The 23,618-nt window shown below is 38.1% G+C and overlaps 1 protein-coding gene across 4 annotated transcripts in view; it reads right to left on the bottom strand.

Moving 5' to 3' along the window:
- Positions 1 to 23,618, bottom strand: part of LOC138744650 (Y+L amino acid transporter 2-like) — a 107,643-nt gene that overhangs the window by 22,291 nt on the left and 61,734 nt on the right. For 3 of the 4 annotated variants that reach the window (XM_069901129.1, XM_069901130.1, XM_069901131.1), the window contains exons 5-7: positions 21,594 to 21,717; positions 7,948 to 8,051; positions 783 to 879 (exon numbers count right to left, since the gene is read on the bottom strand). In XM_069901129.1, the coding sequence (XP_069757230.1) occupies positions 783 to 879; positions 7,948 to 8,051; positions 21,594 to 21,717 (325 nt within the window). The remainder of the gene's footprint in view (positions 1 to 782; positions 880 to 7,947; positions 8,052 to 21,593; positions 21,718 to 23,618) is intronic. The other variant, XM_069901132.1, reaches the window with a different exon arrangement.

Below are 23,618 nucleotides of genomic sequence, written 5' to 3'. Positions count from 1 at the left end.
AGAAGGATGTGCTGGCATTGGAGAGAGTCCAGAGGGGGTTTATGAGAATAATCCCGGGAATGAAAGAATTAACTATGAGGAGTGTTTGATGGCTCTGAGTCTGCACTCACTAGAGATTAGAAGGATGAGGGGAATCTCATTGAAAATACTGAATATTGAAAGGAATGGATAGAGTGGATGTGGAGAAGATGTTTCCATTAGTGGAAGAGGCTAGGACTGGAGGGGACACCCTCAGAATAAAAGGATGTCCCTTTAGAACAGAGAGAAGGAAAAATTTCTTCAACCAAAGGGTTGTGAATCTTTGCCACAGCTAGGTCGTCATTTAGTAAATTTAAATTGGATGTTGAGAGGTTCTTTATTAATAAGGGTGTCAAGGGTTAAGGGGAGAAGGTAAGACAATAGAGATGAGAAGAAAATACATAAGCCATGATTTGAATGGTGAAGTAGACTCGTGTCAAATGGCAAAAATCTGCTGCTACATCTAATGGTCTTATAATATTTTGCCCAAGATATCTAACAAAAGTTGAACTCCTGTTAAGTTTACTGTGGCTTTTTTTGCACTACTCATAACTTTCAATCCTTCATATGAAGAAGCTTTGTTCTTGAGATTGCATGACTAAGATTGAAGTACTTTCATGTTGGACACCATGAGAGAATTAAACATTCTTCTTGTTTTAACATGCATTAAATATAGATTTGCTACTGAAATTATATTGAGATTCAATAACTACCAACACATCCACAAAAAGATATATAGTGAATAAAATGAAAGTAAATCTTACATTTATGACAAGTGCTGGAATTGGTGTGAATCGTGTCACATGGATCATTGACAATATTTGAGGGAGATATCCTTCACAAGCTGCAACAAAGTATAACCTGTAATGACACAACAAAAACATAGTTAAGCTGAAGGATTTATTTTTGTACTGTTTACAATAAGGTGATTTGTTGATAACATACAGTCAATGCCACACTAAGAAATGGGAATGATCCAATACATTAAATGAAGCAAAGACCATGTGAATGATGTAACTTTGAATTGTAAATAAATTACATCCAATTCATGTAATATAACAGCTCAGAATTTCCCCAAGGATATTATCTGCTTTTATTTTAAGTTGATTACATAGGTGGCTCTGACTTGATTGTCAAAGGCCAATGTCATTACTGCAAAACTTTAGGAAGTTTTGTTAGATATCTTGGGCAAAATATCATAAGACCATTAGGTTCAATGCTGCACCTCATGATGAGTTCTATGACATCCCAGCTTTTTTCACCATATCCACCTGTGACCTCTTGCCTGTAGGCCTGTGCTTCTCTCCCCAACATTTCATTCAGGTTCCTGCCTGCATTTTGCTCATACCTTGATGAAGGGCTCAGGCCTAAAACATTGGGTAAGTACTGTATCTTTATCTTCATTTTTATGACATAAAGAACACAGAGTGACTTGCTGAGTTTCTCCAGCATTTTTGTGTAAACTACATTCACAGCTTCTGCAGATTTTCTTGTTTAACTTCATGAGGAATTCAAGGGCAGACAACACTTTGTTAATTACTGGCAAAGAACCTTCAGGAAGTTTGAAACTTTCACCTTTGTCCCAACTTTCCAAAGTTGTTATTTCCCAGAGATTTTTGACTACATCTTTGATGTTGTTAATATAGATGGAAAAACATAGATGGAAAAAAGTTGTAGAAACAAAGTATGGCTGTGAAAATGAGGATTGAAAAGACTTGCAAGGTATATAAAAAAATAGTGACACAGTGATTTACAGATAGTCAACAGTGGAAGCCATACTCAAATGGCACTTGGTGAGGATCTGTGGCAGCCTACCCTGATGCAGTCAATGTGAACTTTCAAGCCGGGTATGAGGATCAAATATTAGTATAACCATGTGTGCTGATACTACAAACTTGAACTGCAGTGAAGATTATAAGAAGGGTGCAGAGTAGCTTCTGAGGGTTCTGACAAAGAAGACATATGTAGAAATATCTGAAGTTATCCACTTTGGTCGAAAAGGAGTTTAAAAAAAATAATGAGAGATTGAACAGTGTTGGCCTTCAAGGGCACTTGGATGCCATGTGCATATATAATGAGTTAATATGGAGATGCAAATAAGCAATTAATAAGGCAAAAAGTACATTATCTGCAAGAGCACTGAACTCGAGTGAATATGTCAAATGCACTTGGAATATTTGTAAGAATTATAGCTGTGACAGAAGGAGTGCAACAAAGGTTAACCAAGTTGAATCCAGAAATGGTGAGTTTGTCCTTCAAGAAGAAATTAAACACATTAAGTAATGAGAATAAGAAGAGCACAGACCTCTTTCCGGGCTTAACAGGGTAGACACAGAGATGATGTTACCCTTAGCTGGGATGTGTAGAACTAGGGATGCAATATCAATATAAGGGATTAACTATTCAGGACCATAAAATCTGGGAGCAGAATTAGACCATTCCGCCCATCAAATCTGCTCCACCATTCAAATCATGGTTGATGTCACAGTGTTTGAAGTTCAGTTTCCACTTTGACCCCAAGTTTCTCGAGCAACCAATACTTGCTGCCCATGTGGTGACATGCAACCACAAAGGGGTCTGCCAGTTCCCACATCATGCAGCTACAGCATATCACCTGGCCCTGCATCCTTATTTTATTTAATTAGTTTGATTTTGGTGTCTTTTATTTCATTGCTATGTGACTAATAACCTTGTTTAGTCTCATGAAACAGCCCACTAGACAATTAGTATTTTTGAAGAATGAGGTAGAAGGTGTTAAATACCTAGGAATCAAGGTTGACAGTAGCCTGAAAAATGTATGCAAACTTACCTACCTCCCTATGCTGAAAAAGATTGAGGGTGACTTAATAAGATCGATGCCCATTACCTGAATGGGGAGGATTAATTGTGTAAAAATGAAGATGATGCCAAGATTTCAATACCTCTTCCATTCCATTACCACATTCTTTTTTTAAAAACTCTGAACAGTAATATAAGGACATTTATTTGGAATGGGAAAGTACCCAGGATATCTTTTAAAAATTAACATGGGACTACAGCTTTGGGGATGGGGGGTTGGTTAAGGTTACATGATTAAAAAAAATATCTAGCAACTCAGTCGAGATTTCTCTCATCCTTCTTTGAGGAGGGGGAGCTGCCCTCTTGGGTGCAAATGGGATTGCATGCAATGGGGGAAGAAGACAGCAAATGATTTTATGTACAAATGGAATACCAAGTTAATTACAAACAAAAAGGACAACCCCATATTAAAATATATGATTAAACTTTGGCACAAGTTCATGCAGTGTGTTGGAGAGAAAGTGGAAATATTGCCAAAGGCACCACCATAATGAAATGATGCCTATGAATTTGGGCAATAAAATCTTGGTGATCTGGCATCATCAGGAGATTCAATACATTGAGGACTGCTATGAAGGAGACAGCTTATGTCCTTTGAGTAGCTAAAAGGTAAATACAATTTGACTTATGGGGCCTTTCATTGTTTTCTCCAATTAAGATCATTCCTAAGGGATAGGTGGGATCCCACAATGACCCCACCTACACCTAACAAGGGGCTACACAGATGGGAGTTGGACTTGGACATCACAATTAATAAGAAATTCTGATTGGACTGGTCTACACCAGTGTGACAACAGTGATTAATTTTAGATAAGATTGGTTCAATAAAACCTCTTATATCGGCTCTACCTCACACCGCAAAAGATCTACAAGATGAAACTGGAGGTGTTGATGATGTGCTGTAGGTGTGGGGTGGAAGTGGGAACATTTGTTCACGCAACCTAGTCCTGTGTAAAGGTGGGCCCATTTTGGCAGGATTTAGCTAATGTACTAACCAGGATAACAGGAGTAACCTTTCCACTAGACCCGATGTTGTATCTTTTGAGGAACCTTATGGATATAAGCTATAAATTATCCAAATTCAATTCATATTAGTTGCTTTGTCTGTAGCAAAAAAATGTATAGTGATGTACTGGAAGTCTGACTCCCCCTCTCCTTATCAGTAGGTGGACTACAGAGATGCATAGATGTATTCCATGGAAAAAAAAATCACATAACCATAGAAACTGACACAGCACTTTTGTTAGAATATGACAACTATATTTGATGCACATGGGAGTGCAACTGTAGCTGCACCCCAACAAAAATACCAAGAGGTGGATTAATAAAGGGGGTGGTTCCACTGCTTCTCTGGATGTCCATTGGAAGCACCAATGCCACATCTAGTTTTCTCTTAGTTTTTTTTTTGTGGCCAGTCTGATAGGGCCAGACTGGTGGCTGGTTAAAATTTTTACTTTCAGGGGTTTTTCTTTATGGAGGGGAATGGAAGGTGGGGTGGGGGGGGGGGGGGAGAAACAACATATATTTATAATTAATTGGTGAATATTTGTATATAGTGAAATGTGTGATGTTTCTATTTTATTAATAAAAATCAAAAATAAATTATTTTAAAAAATAAATTTCTTAACAAACTGCATGGTGAATCTTCAAAATTCTCTACACAGGAGGGTTGTGGAGCCTTATTTGCTGAAAATATTCAATAATGAGAAATCTGAAATTGAGAAAAATTTGGATATTAAGAGAATCAAAAGATATGTGAGAAAAGGCATGGAAGTGGCTGATTTTACTGAATGGTGACAAATGGATGAGAAGACAATTTCTTATGTTCTTAGAAATAGAGGGTCAGCCCACAGTTATCATTATGGTAAAGAGTACATTCAAAATGAATGACATAAACAAACAGAACATTTAGAAGATGATATTGCATGCAAAATTTGACCCAATAGAAGATAAACATAAATATGCACGCCAATAAAGAAAAGAAGTAGGTGCACAAAAGGTAATCATAAGTGTGGGTGTAAGTAGTCTAAAACTGGCTGAGACTCCTGGAATGGAAACACTAAGACCACCAAGGTTGGTGCAATCAAGAAGCAGGTGTTGAGAAACATTTGAAGAGAACATGGAGCATTTCTTCATTCAGATTATCCATCATATATATCACAATATTGCTCACAGAAGTTCAATTTGAAAGGCCTGTTTCATTCATAATCTGAGCAACAAGAAATCAAACTCTTGACAACATGTCAAGTATTTTACAGGATGTTGTAGCTCTGTAAAGAGTATTCTGATCAAGATTGAAACCAAAACACATACCTCAAATGGAAAAGCAGTGGATGGATTCACAGAAAATCTATTAATGAAAATAAAAAATAGAGACAGAATTGGGAGGGAAGGAAAAAGTCACAATGCAATACAGCAAGCAAAACCAAAGTGGGAAGACAGAAAAAGCTAAAAGTTCAAGTTTATTATCATCTGAATGTACATGTACAACCTGATGAAACAGCGCATTACCGACCATGGGGAACACAAAGCATATAAATATTACTTATATACATAAAGATAATTTAAAATACAGTATTTTCAAATATTTTGGGTTGATTTACTCAGTTATAGATACTTTTTATCATTCTCACAGCCTAAGGAAAGAAAGTATTTCCAAGCCTGGCAGTCCTGATTTTGACACTCCTTACTTCTTTCTTGAAGGTAGTGGCTCAATGGTGCTAGACAGAAAGGATGCTCTATAATTATTTGAACCCTATTTAAGCAATGTTCCCAGTAAATGTCATCAATAGAGGAAAGGGAGATTCCAGTGATCTTAGCAGTTTTAATGATCCTCTGTATTGGCTTCCAGTCCGACGCTTTGCAGCTACCTCCTTCGGAAGCATAGGTGTTGCTGAGCCTTCCTGACTAATGAGGAGGTGTTATGGTTCCAGGATAGGTCATCCTTCATAAGCATGCAATATGAGTTATAAAGACACCTGTATTATTTTTAGAAACTCTCCTGTATTGTTACATGAAGATGGTGATCCAGAGCAAGTAATTCCAATGTATTCAGATTTATGGAGTTAATATCAATGGGCTAATAACAGAATAAGACACCAACAAAATCTAAAATACCAACATGGAAATATAAGAATCAAACATTTATTTTTAAAATTTAATTTAGACATGCAGCACTGTAACAGGACCTTCCGGCCCACAAGCCAGTGCCACCAAATTATACCCAATTAACCTACAACCCAGGTACCTTTTGTTTTGAAGGGTGGGAGGAAACTGAAGTACTGAGAGGAAACCCACAGGGAACACGTATGAACACTTTGCAGACAGCACCAGATTTGAACCCTGATTGCTGGCCCTTTAATAGGGTTGAACTAACTGCTATGATAACCATGCCATCCTGGCATTATTAATGAAAGAAATAGATACATAAAAGAAACCTCATTGCAAAACGTTTTGTAGATGAGAATAGATTAAGTGAATTTGTAAATTATTTACTTTTATAACATATATTATATTGTTAATTGCATAATTTTGTGCATGTTAGCAGTTAATAGCTTGTATAGATTTAATGCTTTTTTTTTAAAATTGGGAAAGCGGTGTAGAAAATATAGGTGTAATTATATCTTTAAGGACTTAGTGTCTCTGCAATAAAACTATGATACATTGATGTACCAGACACTGCTGTACAAGAATGTTGTCTTCAATAAGAAATGCCTAAGCTGAGTGATAATATAGGAATGCCTTGGAAATTCACAGACAATATAATATCCCATCTGGTGCCATTTTAGCAGGTTTTCAAGAACAAATCATTGAATAGAATGTTTTAGAAATGTAAAGATCGTGGCAATAAACCACAGTTGCCTGCGCAGTTTTCAGCACTTGCTGGCATTTAAAATATTTTCCAATCTCCTTGACCCCAACCCCCATCAATGTGATCTACTGAGATCATTATCTGAAGAGGGCATACAAAATCATTGAGGACCCCTTCCACATAGCATCTTTCAGCTGCTACCACTGGGAAGTATCAGAGCCAGCACCACCAGGCTGAGGAACAGCTTCTCAAGGGTAGTGAGAATACTGAATGACTAAAGCTTCTCACACTAACCATCTCTCATATTTTCAAAACAATATTTATTTATTTGTATATATGAATACTTGACCTGCATAAGTGTTGCTTGTCTGTATGTGTGTAATGTCTGGTTGTGTGTTTGTGTGTTTTGCACTGAGGGCTGGAAAATGCTGTTGTACTTGTGTAATCAGATGACAATAAACATGACTTGACTGCTGAATTGAAATAAAATGTTCAGTGAAAAAGCCAAAATAGTAAAATGCATTGAAATAAAAACTTATTAGTGCAATGTAGTGCAATTACACCAATGAAAAGAGTGGCTAACAAAACAATAAAATGTATATTTCCAATTATATATTAAGACTTTAGATTACCTCAGTTTAGAACTGGACCTTCAGCAAGTTCGTAGAAGATACTTCCAAGTTCCATACAAAAGATGTGCAGTTATTTATTGATAAGAACAATTTATCATAATGGCAATATATAGAGAAAAAATGACAGAGAAACTAGAACAGTTGTACTTTTGTGGTTGCCAATTGATTCAATTTTTAGTGGAGTTTTGATTGGAGGTAATCAATTTGATTGGAGTTTACTGGTAAAATGAGAATAATAGTTAAGAAGTGATGGCAGTGATTCTTGTTGGATAGGATGTCATGTTTGTAAATAGTTATGGTTTGATTATGTGTCGGTGATTAAGTTTTTGCTTAAAACCTGCATTTCTAAATTACACAACTGTATAGGGATATGGTTAAATGAAAATGTTTTCTCTGTACAGTAATAGCACAGGATTGCAAAATCATCCATAGCTACATAAAGGTACATGTTGTAAAAATAAAATTAATTTCTATACCACAGTAATTTTGCATTTGTTAAATGAAGATCTAACGAGCATAAATACATTTTTTTATAGTTGCAAGTTGTGGATTGCTTCAAAGGCAAATACATTTTAAAGGATAACATTAAACATGAGAATAATAATAAAATTGATTCTTGCATGTAATGGGTTTTTGGAAAAAGTCTACCTGGAAGCTAATATGACTGTTGCATTAAGGGTGTTATAACAAGAGACAGCCACCACTATTGAAATAATCCATTTTGCCATACCAAAGACATCTTCTGCAAATGTCTGAAAGAAAAAATATCCATTAGCTTCATCAATATGTATGTGAAGAACCAATCCGATTCAGTAATTTATTTTGATAAAGTCTAGCCATTTATATAAAATTCATTTTATGCAGCAGCATTTAATAGCCTGAATATGCCTGATCTTAAAAGCTAAGTGGGCACAGGACTGGTCAGTACTTGGAAGGGAAACTGCCCAGGGGCTGTAGGTTTCTGTGAGAGGCGCTGGACAAAGTGGAGACTCTCTGTCTGCCTCACAGTAGACAAAGGTTAAAGAATTTCATGGATGTTACATTCTAAATGTAGTGTCACATGACAATAATGGAACCTTTACCTTTACATGCAAGATATATTTTTTATGCAGATGACCTGTCCATTGTCAGATTCAGTTTGGGTTTTATTTCTAGAAATGCCCCCAATGTAAACATCTTTTCTCCCCAGAGAAAATTATGGTGACCTTTGATCATTTTGAGTAATGATTCATGTGCCAGAACTCTTAATTTTTTCTTCAATATAGAGTCTATTTACTGATATATCATCCAGAATTCCTCTAAAATTACTTTATCATTGACACTAAAAATTCAGTATGAGAAAATGCCACTGATAATGTATTATTTCAACTATGCAATATAGTGCTTGTATCAAGAATAAGACATAGCAATTTCTAATACTGTAATGCAGCAATGTGGTACAACAAATCTTACAAATCAGTTAGCACACCTTTACAGCAGCAGTGATCGGGATAGGATCGGGGTTTGAATCCTATGCTGTCGGTTAGGAGTTTGTACGTTCTCCCTATGTCTGTGTGTGTTTGCTCTGAGGGCTCCGGTTTCTTCCCACCCTTCAAACATGTACTGGGGTGGGGGTGTGCCACATGATGATGTGGGGTTAGACTGATAATCCCTGCTCTCCTCGAAAAAGTTGAGAAAAAGTAACAAAAAAGATTATATAAGTTACAGAAAATATATGAAAGAAATGACGGAAGATACATAGAAGACATCAACAATGCCACCAAAGGGAGTAGTGGCCGGTAGGGTAAAACCAGCCTTCTCCAGAAAAAAAGTCAAGAAAAAACAAAGTTCAATAAAGGTAAAATATAAGAAATAAAAGATAGAGTTGCAGAGAAGAGAAAGAAGATGGCACCCAAGAAGGAAAAAGTAAAAACAAAGGGAAAAAAAGAAAAGTCACCAGAAAAGAAAGAAGGCTTTACCTGCATGAAGGAACAGGGGGCCATGGTGGCAAAGAATGTCCATTCTCCGATGTTGGTGTCGACCCTGCGGAGTTGTGACCCCCGACTGGTGGACTGCAAAAATGGCTCTCTGAGCCAAACAAAAGTGCGCTATTGCGCATGTGCGAGGAGTTGCGCATGAGCAGTGCGCAATCTAAGGTGAAAGAAAACACCGACGGGAGGGGGGCTCAACCAAGGAGCAGGCAACCACGGCGCAACCAGCTGAGGGACATCCAACACCAGGGCTCTCGGCTGGAAGATGAGGAAGGCGGCAGGAGAGGGAGGGAAGTACCAGGTAAGAAAGAAAGTCGACGGGGTGAATGGCAAGAGGAGCAGCAGCAGGAGGCCCGACAGATGAGCAGCTCAGAAGTAGAGGACCAACAGCAAGAGGCCCAGCAAGAAGGGGCCCAACAAAGTGATACAAGCAACTCATCAGGAAAATCAGAAGAAAATCAAAAAAGAAGAGAAGAAGACACAAGCACAGGTACAGACACAGAAGAAGAGGAAGAAGACCAAGATCTTCACAGAGAAATAGAAGATAAAACAGATGGACAGAATATAGATAAAGCTTTTTTTCCAAGAACAAATGAGAGCATTAAAAGAATGGTAGTCATTAGAATTTAGTACAATTAAAAGAAAAATGAAAAGAACAGGAGATAAAATGCAAAGATTAAAACTGGTCATGACAGAGATAGGGGAAAGAGTAGAAAATGTGGAAGAGTGAGAAATGGCTGTAGAAATGGAAGTAAATTACTTAAGAGGAAAATTAGAAGAAAGTGACAAAAAATTAAAGAGACACAAGAGTTGGTAGCTCAGAATATTTATATGTTGGAAAATTATATTAGGCAAAACAACATAAAAATAGTGTGCCTGAAGGAAGATGAAGAAGGCACAGATATGAAGGAATTTATAAAAGAATGGATCCCGAAGGTCCTGGGAATTTCAGAAATGCAGGAAGAAATGGAAATAGAAAGGGCACATAGAGCACTAGCTCCGAAACCACAGATACATCAAAAACCAAGATCCAGCTTAGTAAAATTTTTGAGATATACGACAAGAGAAAATATACTGGAGCGGGCAAGGAATAAAATTAGAGAAGATAATAAACCATTGGAATACAAGGGTCAAAAAATATTTTTTTACCCAGACATAAGTTTTGAACTCTTAAAGAAGAGGAAGGAGTTAAATACAGCAAAATCGATCCTATGGAAAAAAGGTTATAAATTAATGTTAAGACATCCAGCTGTGCTTAAAATATTTATCCCCGAGGAGCAAAACAGACTGTTCTCAGATCCGGAGGAAGCACAAGAATTCGCAAAGCGTTTGCAGGACCGAAGGAGAAATGATGTAATGAGAATGAAGAACGGCAATAAAGTATATATAAAGTATATATAAAGATGTAAAAACAATGTATATTTTTAGGAACTAAAGAGGGAAAAGAGAAGGAAAGGAAGGAAGGGGGGAAAAAAGGGAGAGCTTTGTTATTTGTGTAAAAAAAAAGTGTTTTCTGGGGGGGCTGGGTGGAGAGAATAACCGTCACTGCGAAACCAATTGATGCTTGCGAACAAGATCACAATCCAAATGGAAAGGAGAGTTGTGGTTGCCCGGCAAGGGATAAGGGGCAACTCAGAGAAGGGGGAGCATTTGGGGTTAAGGTAATATTGGATGTGGGAGTTGTTGAAGTATTTTATGTTTTAAATGTGTTGTCATACATTGAGTTTAAAAAGGGAAAACTGAGAGATGAAAATGGAGAAAAGGGGGATGGTGGTGGTGAGGATGTGGAAATGAGATGTAAACAAGATATGAGATAGCCATGTTGAACTATATGACTATAAACATTAATGGAATACATAACTAAATTAAAAGGAAGAGGCTATTAAATTTACTGTAAAAAGAAAAAAATAGATATAGGATTTGTGCAGGAAACACATCTAACTGAAGTGGAACATAACAAATTAAAGAGAGACTGGGTAGGGCACGTAGCGGCAGCATCATATAATTCAAAAGCTAGAGGTGTAGCTTTATTAATTAATAAAAATGTACCAATCAAAATAGAGGAGGAAATAATAGATCCAGCAGGGAGGTATGTAATGATAAAGTGTCAGATATACTCAGAATTTTGGAATTTGCTCAATATATATGTACCTAATGAGGAGGATCAAAAGTTTATGCAGGATTTTTTTTGAAGATTTTAGATACACAAGGAAATATATTGATAGGAGAGGATTTTAACCTTAATTTGGATCCAATGTTGGATAAAACTGGACAAAAGACAAGCAAAAAGAATAAAGTAGCCAAATTTATGGTTAAATCAATGCAGGAAATGAAATGTGGATATATGGAGGAGGCAGCACCCAAGAGAGAAGGAATATTCATATTATTTGAGTAGTCATAAAACATACTCAAGGATTGATATGATTTTGTTGTCGGCCCATATTCAAGGGAGAGTTAGGAAAACTGAGTATAAAGCTAGATTACTATCTGATCATTCACCCCTGTTATTAGCAATAGAACTGGAAGACATCCCACCAAGAACATGGCAGATAATAAGTTATGTAACTAAGATGAAAAAGGACTACAATCAGGAAATAGAGCAGTTGGAGAGGGAGATAGTAAGTACAGAAAAGGAACTAGTAAAAAGGGATGATATAATGAAAAAGAGAAAATTGGCGGACAAAAAAATAAAATACGAAACATTACAAACGTACAAGGTGGAGAAGAACATAATGAAAATAAAGCAAAAGTATTATGAACTGGGAGAAAAAACTCATAAAATATTAGCCTAGCAACTTAAAACAGAACAAGCTAAAAGAACTGTATTGGCATCAAGGAAAAAGGACACAAAAATTACATATAACCCAATGGAGATTAATGAGAACTTTAAGGAATTTTATGAACAATTATACCAAACTGAGAACGAGTGGAAAGATGATAAAATAGAAGCGTTTTTAGCTAAAATTGAACTGCTGAAATTGCAAGAAGAGGAACAAAACAAACTGATAAAACCATTTGAAACAGAGGAAGTACAGGATATATTAAAAAAGCTGCCGAACAATAAAATCCCAGGAGAGGATGGATTCCCAACAGAATTCTATAAAACATTTAAAGAGTTATTAATTCCCCCCTCTCCTGGAAGTAATGAACCAGATAGAAGAAACACAAAACTTGCCAGATTCATGTAAGACAGCAATAATTACAATATTACCAAAGATAGGGAAGGATCCATTAACACCAGCATCATATAGACCAATAACTCAGATTATAAGATAATTGTGAAATTATTAGCAAACAGATTGGCTAATTGTGTACCAAAAATAGTAAAACAAGATCAAACTAGATTTATTAAGAAAAGACGAACAGCGGATAATGTCTGTAAATTTATTAATCTAATTCATGCAGTTCAAGGAAATAAGAAGCCAACAGTGGCTGTTGCTTTAGACGCAGAAAAAGCCTTTGACAGAGTAGAATGGAACTATTTATTTAAAGTATTACAGAGGTTAAATCTACCAGAAAAATATATTAATTGGATTAAAGCATTATATAATGGACTGTTGGTGAAGGTAACATTAAATGGATATGTATCGAGCCAATTTAAATTAAGTAGGTCAACTAGACAGGGATGTCCATTACCCCCTCATTGTTCGCCTTAGCAATAGAACCATTGGCAGAACTGATAAGAACAGAAAATAAAATAAAATGGATAAAAATAAATGAGAAGGAGTATAAAATCAGCTTATTTGCAGATGACATCATAGTATACCTAACAGAACCAGAAATATCAATAAAAGAATTACATAAGAAATTGAGTATGGAGAAATATCGGGGTACAAGATCAACGCAAATAATGGTGAAGTGATGCCAATGAGTAATGTGGATTATTCAGAATTTAGAAAAGAATTACCATTTAAATGGCAAGCACAAGCAATCCGATACCTAGGTATCAGGTTAGATAATAACTTAAGCCACCTGTACAAACTAAATTATCAGCCACTAATAAAGAAATTGCAGAAAGACTTAGAATATTGGAAAGAATTACCACTAACGTTGATAGGGAGGATAAATTGCATTAAAATGAATATCTTCCCAAGGATACAATACTTAGTTCAATCATTGCCAATTCCCTTAATTGAGAAATTCTTTAATGAACTAAAGAGAATAATAAGGAAATTCTTGTGGAAAGGGGGGAAACTGAGGGTAGCATTAGATAAATTAAAAGAGAGGTATAACCAAGGTGGTTTGCAATTACCAAACTTTAAAAATTATTATAGAGCTGCACAATTAAGGTATTTATCAAATTTTTACCATACAAGGGAAAAATCAGTCTGGACTAAGGTAGAACTATAAGTGGGATGAAAAGCTGGTGCAATATAAAAGCTCACCAGTATTGCATCATTTACTTAATATATGGAAGAAGATCCACTTAGAAAGGAAAAAAAACGAATGACCAAATACCAAAATTGTTATTGACACAAAACCCACTAATCCCTTTTACGATAAATTATTCTCCTTTAGAGAATGGGAGAGAAAAGGAATAAAAAGAACAGAAATTTGTTTTTTTGGGAAATAATTTATTAACATTTGAACAATTGAAGTACAAATATAGAATAACTCATGGTACAATGTTTGCATATAATCAACAGAAAGCTTATTTAAAGGATAAATTGGGAAACAGACTGAGATTACCAGAAGGAAGCAGCTTTGAATATGAGATTACAGAAACAATGATAATTAAAAGATTTATAATGAACATTAAGATGCAAGATAAGGAAAATGATGAAATAAGCTATAAACCTAAACAAAAGTGGGAAAAGGATTTAAACATAAAGATAAAAAATGAAGCATGGGAAAAGTTATGTTCTGGAACTATAAAGAATACAATAAACACAAGGTTACGCATGAAACAATATAATTGGTTACACAGGTTATATATCACGCCTCAAAAGTTAAAAGAATTGGATCCAATATTATCAGATTGATGTTTTTCGCTGTAAGAAGGTAATAGGAACAACAGTACATGCAATTTTGGCATGTATGAAAGTGAAAATGTTTTGGGAAAATCTAAATCAGATATTAAATAAAATCACAAAAAATAACATACCAAAAAATCCAGAGATCTTTCTTCTAAGTAACATAAGAAGTAAGGAATTAGGCCTCAAATTTGATAAAGCGCAAAAAAGATTTATTATGATAGTCTTAGCAGTAGCAAAAAAAATGTATAATGTCAACTTGGAAAATGGAAGAGAGCCTGAGAATACAGCAATGGTACATGGAAATTAATAAATATATTCCATTGAAAAAAATAACTTATAATTTAAAAAATAAAGTCACAATTATTTGAATAAATTTGGGAACCATACATGAAACATAACAGAGAGGGCTTGCCTTGGACCTCCTCCCCCTAAAATGATAAGAAGACAAAACAACTTGATTCAGTGTGTAAAAATATATGACACATTTTTCTTGTTTATTTTCCTTTGTGTGAAGATATTATTTTATGGTTTTATTGTATTGTATATGTTGAATATTTATGGGTTTTGGAGGGGAGTGGGAAGGGAGGGGAGGGAAAGGGGGGAAAAAGGGAGAAAATGCCACTGTGTATATTTAATGAGAAACGTTTGTATATATTTTGGTTGATATGGTTTACAATGTGAAAAGTAAAAAAAATATTAAAAAATTTAAAAAACCAATGCCACCAAAGAAGGATAAAGGACTTATTGTTGTCCAAGAAACTGAGCATGAAAAGGAACAAGAAAAGGAAGAGAGGTCTACCTTAAGAAAGGATCCAAAGGAGAGAGGCCAGAAGCCAGGGAGACCTTGGACACTGCTGCACAGGGCCTCCCCCGACAATGGCCACTGACATCAAGTGAAGAAGTGACTCTACACATACATGACTCCTCGTGCATGCACAGAGCACAAAAAGAAAACAATAAATTTTTTTAAAGATTCCAGACACTCACAGTTCCAGTGATCAAGAAGAAGACCTGGAAAAGCAAAGGAAAGAACAAGAATGACCTGCAATCAAGAAAAAAGTAGAAAAATGTGCAGAAGCTTCTTTATCTTCTGGTGAATTAAAGTAAATGTTAGATTTTTTTCGATAATCCATGGAAATGTTAGCTGATGAAGTAAAGTAGAATGGTGATAAAATGGAAAGTTCAATACAATAGGTGGACACTAGATTTGAAATACTGGATGGAAAAATTAAAGGGAATGAATTTGAGATTCAAAATCTTAAAGATCAAATGAAGAAAGCAGAAGCAGCTACTAAGAATGATCAGTTAATGCAAAACATAGATGTTTTGGAAAATTTTAATGGATGGAATAATATCAAGATTGTTGGACTTAAAAGAAGGGATGAGGGTCAAGACTTGAAAACATTTCTGCAATGGTGTATACCGGAATTTTTGGGTCAGGCTACCTCAAGGTGATTTGAAAATAGAACGAGCCCATAGGGCACTGAGACTTAAACCTCAGCTTGACCAAAGGTACCATCCAATACTTGTCAGATTCCTTTGATATGAAGTAAGAGAGAATATTTTGGAGCTAGTCACGAAACAAGCAAAAGAAAGACAATTACTTTTGATTTATAATGGAAATAAGATTTTTTTTTATCCAGATATAAGTTTTGATTTGTTGAAAAAGAGAAAGGTGTTTAATCTGGTTAAAGATGTATTGAGGAAAAAAGGTTATGCCTTTGTTTTGAGATATCCAGTTGTTTTGAAAGTATTCATCCCAGGAGGGAGGAATAGATTTTTTTACTGAGCCTAATGAAGCAAAGGTATATGCCGATTCATTGCTTGTTAAAGATCAGCAGATGGTTGTAGACACGTGAATTAATTATATAACAGAGGTTTTGCTGTGACTGAAAATACAATGAGTTTCAAGAGAGTTTAAAAGGGGAGAAAGAGAGACAGACAGCTGAAACAACCAGGAGAAGCTGGTTGGAACTTAAACAAACTCCAGAGCGCCGGATGGCTGGAAGTGCTGTCTGTCTGATGTTTCTCTTGGAATAAGAGGAACTGAAAAGATACTCGGTTTGATCTTGTGAAAAGGTGATAAGTTTTTGGATGAAGATTAAGGAACTTTTGGAACATTTGTACAACATTCAATTACTGTTTGATTCATTACTTTTTTTAATGGTATATATGACAAACTTAAAAGTGGGTTTAAAATTGGATAAGTTTCAAATTGCATTCCAGTGAACTTGGAGAAATGAAAAACGAGACTGGACTGTAAATCCAAGAACTTTTCTGAACATACACACAAATTACATACACATACACTTAGAATTAGAAGGGAGTTAAGTTAGGTTATTTAAGTCAATAGTGATAAATTAAAGTGTAATTCTGTTTTCATGTTTAAAGATAATTAAAAGCAACTTTTGTTTAAGTAACCATTTGTCTTGCTGAATATCTATTGCTGCTGGGTTTTTGGGTCCTCTGGACTTGTAACACTGTCCACTAGGAGAAGGAAAATATTTACAGTCCTCGTCGACATGGGGGCAGAGCATACAATTATCTCCGGGAATCCCATGAGATGGAGGGGTCCCAAACCCATTACAGAGGGACTAGGGGGTTCCATCCTCTCTACCAGAGATGTCACTCTCCACCTCTCCATTGAGGAGCTTCCTCACCCCATTCTGGTCCTGGTAGCAGTCTCCCCTGAGTACATTCTTAGAATGAATGTACTGAAGGGGCAGTCACTGCAAACCAGTAAGATAAAATTCACATTTGGGATTGCCTTGGCAACCATAATCATCAGGACAGCCAAATAGACTTACTTGCTATTCCCCCTCCCTCCTGGATAGCCTGCACCCACCAGTATCAGGTGCCAGGGGCAATGAAGAGATTGTGGAAGCGATCATTGCCCACCTCCATGAGGGGTTTTAAGACCCACTGTGTCCCCCTGAAACAGATCAGTCTGACCCGTCTGAAAAAAAAGCACATGGAGAGTAAGTTTCAACTACCACAAATAGAACAAATTCCCATCCTCCCCTTTGCCACGGCCATCCCTGACATGGTCACATTGGTGGAGGATATCACGAGCATGGACAACAAACCCTGGTATGCCATGGTTGACCTCGACAATGAGTTATTCTCCATCCCTTTAAGCCCTGATTCCCAGGATCAGCTCACCTTCACCTGGGGTGGCACACAATATACCTTTTGCTGCCTACTGTTCACAGACCCATGCTCTGCCACATATTAGTAGCCTGTGATTGGAAAAATTTTGCCCTTCCCAAAACTTCGATGTAAGCCACTATATTGATGATATTCTCATCCAGGACCGATGGAGGAGAAAGTGGCATGGGGACTGGATTCCTTCATCTCTGGGCTCCACGATTGTGTCTGGGCTATCAATCAGGAGTAGATACAGGGTCCTGGATGGTCCTGTTCCTGGGAATCCATTGGCTCCTAGGTCAGAGGGACATCCTGGAGATGGCAAGAAATAAAATTCTCAATACTGCAGTGCCCATCAACAAGGCTAAAACACAAAGTTTTGTCGGCCTTTTGGGCTATTGGCAGCAGCACATTCGCCACCTCAACATGCTGCTGTGCCTGTGGTATGCCATCTCCAGGAAGAAGACCATCTTTCACTGGGGCCCTGAACAGCAGCTAACCTTTGAAACAGCTAAACAAGCCATGGACCAGGCACTACCACCAGCATCCTGACAGACCAGAGACCCTTTTAAAGTCTAAGTCTCAGCCACCACCACAACAGCCAAGTGAAGCCTATGGCAGATTATCAATGGCCGCAGATTTCTGATCGGCTTCTGGATGAAATCCCTACCTGAACCTGCCTCCCACTACACTCCCTTCAAACGCAACTCTGGACATTCTATTTGGCTTTCCTCACCACAGAGCACCAAACTGCAAATGAAACCATTATCCTCCAGCCAAGGATAAAGTCCTCCGATGCCACCCACAAGGAGGGATGTGCACAGCATTCCTCCATTGTGAAGTGGCAGTGATATATTATCAACCGGGCAGAGGCAGGGCCAGAAGGAGTCAGCAGGCTGCATGAACAGTCATGTCCCTCCGAGAGTCATGATTCCCTGTCCAAAGTCCCTGCAGTCAGCCCCTCTCCCGTTCAACTCCCTCACCAATGAAGAACATCAAGAGGCCTGGTTTATGGATGGCTCCAGTTGGTGGAAGAAGCAGCTATAGTAAATGGCAGCATTACACCCAGGCACGGTTAAGACTCTAACTTAAGTGAGGGAGGGGGATCCAGCAGGTTCACTGAATTTGCTGCAATAGTGCTGACCATAAAATCTATGGTTCATTGTGTATTTATACTGATTCATGAGCTGTGGCGAATGGGATGGCAGAAGGGACGCCTCGCTGGCACGAGACAGCGTGCAACGACTGGATGGATGTTTGTGACAGCACGTTGGCCACCACATTATTCTTCTTGGAGATATACTCGATCATGGTGATGAATTCAGATACGTACGACAGGTGCTGCTGCTGGTGAGCTGACCACAGGTCGGACACTTTGGCTAGCATGAAAGTGAGGGGCTTGTGATCTGTGAAGATCATGAACTCCCTCCCTTCTAGGAAATACTTGGTGCCAGATGGCCAGGTACAGGGCCAGCAGCTCTCTGTCGAACACACTCTACCTGATCTCTGGGGGTCACAGGTGCTGGCTGAAGAAAGCAAACAATTTCCACTATCCTTTGATTAGCTGTTCAAGTATGCTGCTGACTGCCACTTTGGAGGCACCTACAGTGAGGGCCGTGGGGATGGGGGTGGACCAGGAGTATGGGATCAGCTAGAGCACCCTTGGTCTGGATGAAAGCCGCTATCGTCTCCTTTGGCTTTGCCGGACATCAAACTGAAAAGGGAGCACAAGATCTGGGCTGCTTAGGGAATGAACCGGTGGTAAAAGTTAACCATCCCATCAAATTGCTGCAGGTCTTTGACTGTGTCAGGTCTGGTGAACTGACAAATGGCTTCCCCTTTTACCGGCAGAGAAACAGCTGAACTGACACTTGGCGAGGTTGATCACCAGGCCATAGTCACTGAGGCAGCGGCAGATCAGATGCAGATGTGCCAGATGCTCCTGGCGGGAGGGCTGGCTATCAGGGTGTCATCTAGGTAGATGAACAGAAAGTCCAGATCTCCCCCACTGCATCCATGAGGTGTTGGAAAGGTCTGTGCTGCGTTTTAAGGCCAAACAGCATCCTAAGGAACTCAAACAGGCCAAACAAGGTAATAATGGCTGTCTTTGGAATATTCAAGTGGATAATATTCCTCAAAACAGGTCAATCTTAAAAAAGATGTGTGCCCTGTACAGATTGGCCGTTCATTTTGAATGTGCAGGACTGGATATCTATTGGAGATAGTTGCAACATTCAGCCTCCAGTAGTCACCACAAGACCTCCATGTAGACTTGAATATCATATGGAATAGGGAGGTCCATGGGCTATCCGAATGCCAAACGATTCCCATGGCCTCCATTTTGTTAAACTCCTCTCAGAACTTGTCTGGTGGTAGCCTGTGGGCCCAGGCATGGAGGGAGTTTCCCTGTATGGGAATGTGGTGCATCATGCCATGTTTGGGATCTGCTGTGGAAAACTGCGGCATGATGATGGATGGAAACTCCGATAATACCCTGGCAAACTCATTGTCCGAATACGTGACAGAGTCCAGGTGCGGACCTGACAATTTGGCCTCACTGAGAGAGAAGGTCTAGAATGTCTTTACATCGACCAGCCATTGCCTTTTCAGATTGACGAGCGAACAGTGTATGTGGAGGAAGTCTGTACCTAGCAATGGTTGTGATTCCACAGCCAGCATACACATCCATGAGAAGCAGCTGGAACAGAATTGCAAAGGGATAGTTCATGTGCCGTAGATGTGGATGGTGCTGCTGTTGGCTGCCGTGAGCTCCGGTCCAGCCCTTTTGGTTCTGGTAATGCAGCTCGAGGGGGGAAGGATGCTCCTGTGTCTACCAGAAATCTGCCCGGAGTGTCTGTCCCAGAGGCTAACATGGTGACCAGCAACCATAGCCATTAGAGATCACTGGCTCTTTCGTTTTCATGGAATGAGCATGACAGTCAGCATCGCTGGGCCCCGGATCTTCATTTTTGATGATAAAAACACCAAGTCTCAGAAATGGTACCATCTCTTGGTGTGAACATTGCAGGTTTTGCCACTGGAGGCCACGTCGGCCTTTGGGCTGAGGCTTTACCCTGCACTGCGAATCCCTGTGGATGCTGCTTGCTGAGGACCCACCTGTGATTGCTGGTGCCAGTTCATTTGCCATGTGGTGAGCTGCCACAATGTACATAGAGTTGTTGATCGTCTTCATAGTGATTGCAGTGTAATATAACATCCAAGGGGGTGGAATGTTGTGTGTGGAGGAAATGTGTCCTTCTTGCCTGTCTGGAATGTGTGTATTGCAGGTGGTTACATGTCCTCCCCATCTGAAATTTATTCATAAGTCACATCACCTGTCAATCAAGGGTGGACTCCAGTCACCCATCAGTGCCCACCTTGCCATTGGTTAATTTAAATCACCTAAGGTCATTATTGGCCAGATTAGCACTGTACATAATGCACAATATATTATTTTTCTCTGCCTTGTGGTCCAAGCCCTGGACATCCCTCTATGCCAGATCACTACTGTGGAGAATGCTGGAAGTGTCATGGGTGAGGTGTGAACTACACTGAAGCTAAGTTGTTAGTACTATGATAGGTTGGTACTCACAGAGCTGCAACCCTGTTGATACAGGGAACTGGGTATGTGTGTGTAGAGCCCATGTTTGTAGTGTGTGAGCAGGTATAGGTTTACCATTGTCGGTCGGAGTCCAACCGAAGTCTGAGGTGAATGCCTATATTGTCACTTATGTGAAATAGTGATTGAGTACTGTTTAACATTCTCCTGTTTGTTTCCCATGTGTTAACAAAAGTTATGTATGAATGTAACACTTGTTTCCAGACTCATCTCTCTGTGAACCCACCAAACCTGATATTTTTCCTGACATGACACTATTCAACATGGGCATATTTATACTAATCTATATCATACCTCTGTAACCTGCATTAGATATGCTGAGATTAAATTTTCCTTTTTATTGGAAACAGTCTCCATTTCTGTGCATCATATTAAATACCAACAGCAACAGCTAACCACTCATCCTTTGTATGCTGTCAGCTGAACTCAGCTAAAAAATTAGTTTTTCACACAGCTATCTCAATTTGAAATTTATTTATTTTTATAATCAGCGACATCATTAAACTCAAGCAATCAATCATACATCGGCTGAAGAAAAGGAATACTTAAAAACAGCTCATTTCATATTATAAATGTACTTACCATTGCTACAGTATCGCTGGAGATGATGGTGTTTGGTTCTAACACTATGTAATAACTCAGAACTGTCAGAATATATAAGACCGTTATCACTGGCACTGAGATAAAAATGGCAAGGGGAAGATTCCTGAAGTACAAGGAAAGGTAACAATAAGAAGTGATCATTGAAGCAAAAGGTTGTCTTGCTGCCTCAGTGCAACTGAAACTTTTATTTTTCTATTAATTATGTTGTACAATATGATTTGCCAATGCACTTATATGTGAAACAATCATTTGTAGAATTTAACACCAGCAAAAAGTAATAAAACATGTCAGTCATATGAATATTTACAGTAGTAATATGAATTTATTATGATTATGTGTGTCATTCTGCATCAACACGAAGGAAGGGGTGGAAGGAAATAGATGATACTGCAAGTGTAGATGCTAATCAAAAGACCACTCAACACATCAGCAAATATGTAACAAAAATATAAAAATTACAATATTTTATATTGTTCATTATTTTCAGCATTAGGGAAATCTAATTTGAACTTTCAATTGAGATGTATTAATCAAATCTAAATAAAAATTAGAAATATATAAGCAGGCTGGTGAATCATTATCAGTTGTTATACACAATATCTTTATCTTTGGCTTGGCTTCGCGGACGAAGATTTATGGAGGGGGTAAAAAGTCCACATCAGCTGCAGGCTCGTTTGTGGCTGACAAGTCCGATGCGGGACAGGCAGACACGGTTGCAGCGGTTGCAGGGGAAAATTGGTTGGTTGGGGTTGGGTGTTGGGTTTTTCCTCCTTTGCCTTTTGTCAGTGAGGTGGGCACAGTCAAAATATACCTAATACTGTGAGAAGTGTGCAAAAATTATGAAAATGCAAGAAACAACCCACTAATGAATGGATACCTGTACAAAGAGAACAGAAAGGTATTCAAAAACTATGTTACTCACTTGATTTACCATAGATGATCTTACAATAATTCTTAAAACCATATCAGTTCATTTGACATTTAATCAAATACATTGCAGAGTTTATTTAATATCAAGGCAGATATCTAGTTGGGCTGGAAAATATGAGAGATTATGTCACCTAGTGTAACTTTAAGGGAAGAAGAACAAAATCATTATAGATATGGCATTATTAAATCATTTTTTAAAAGTTTACACAGTTTCTCTGTAGATTGCTTCAAGAAATTACCAATTGAATTTTTGGGCCATAATTTTTATTTGCAAAATTATAGTGATTTAATGTTTTTAAAAAGTTCTTGCAATTACTTGGGAGTAGAGGAGGTGACTACGTGAACAATGAGTTCTTCCTTTGCTTAGTTTCTCCACCCCATTTCATGGGAAAGGTTGGCAACAATAACTATACAACTCCCATAGGTGCCCTGCCTACACTACCTCCCATCCTGTGTCTTGTATCAACTTCTTACCTTTCTTCCACTGCACCACATCTGTTCTGGTGATGGCAGTCCACTTCAATGCTTTCAGTGTCAACTATAGCTTCCACACCATCATGGTTGACAGGCCTTTCAGCCTCTCAGTTTGTCAGTTCTATTTCTTACAGTTCTGTCCTGGTCCCTTCTCCTCCATCCAGAACAATTATACTGCATGGATTATGATCTTTTGAAAGCTAATAGGCTGGAAATTGAAGGCACAGGAACTCCACTTCATCATTTCCTGCAAGGCACCAAACACCATTTCCAGCTGAAGCAAATATTTACTACTACTTCTGTATTCATTGTTCACAATGTGGCTTCTTTTACATTTGAGATATTGATTTCAAATTGAATCACCACTTTGCAGTACCCCTTTGTAGAGACCCTGACTTTCCAGTTGCCTGCCACTTTAATTCTCCATATTATTCTTATATTGGCCACAATCTGACTTCTTTGTTCTTGCCTCTTACACTGTTACATAAGAAATAAATGGGTTCAGGTGTAGGCCAACCTCCCTTGTGAACCTAATCCATCATTAACTACAATCACAATTGATCTTATCTCACCACCATTTTACAGAACTATTACAAGAAT

The sequence above is a fragment of the Narcine bancroftii genome, chromosome 10 (genome assembly GCF_036971445.1).
Source record: "Narcine bancroftii isolate sNarBan1 chromosome 10, sNarBan1.hap1, whole genome shotgun sequence".
Classification (NCBI taxonomy): Eukaryota; Metazoa; Chordata; class Chondrichthyes; order Torpediniformes; family Narcinidae; genus Narcine; species Narcine bancroftii.
The sequence above is the reverse complement of the archived record's forward strand: the minus strand, read 5'-3'. Positions and strand labels throughout refer to the sequence as shown.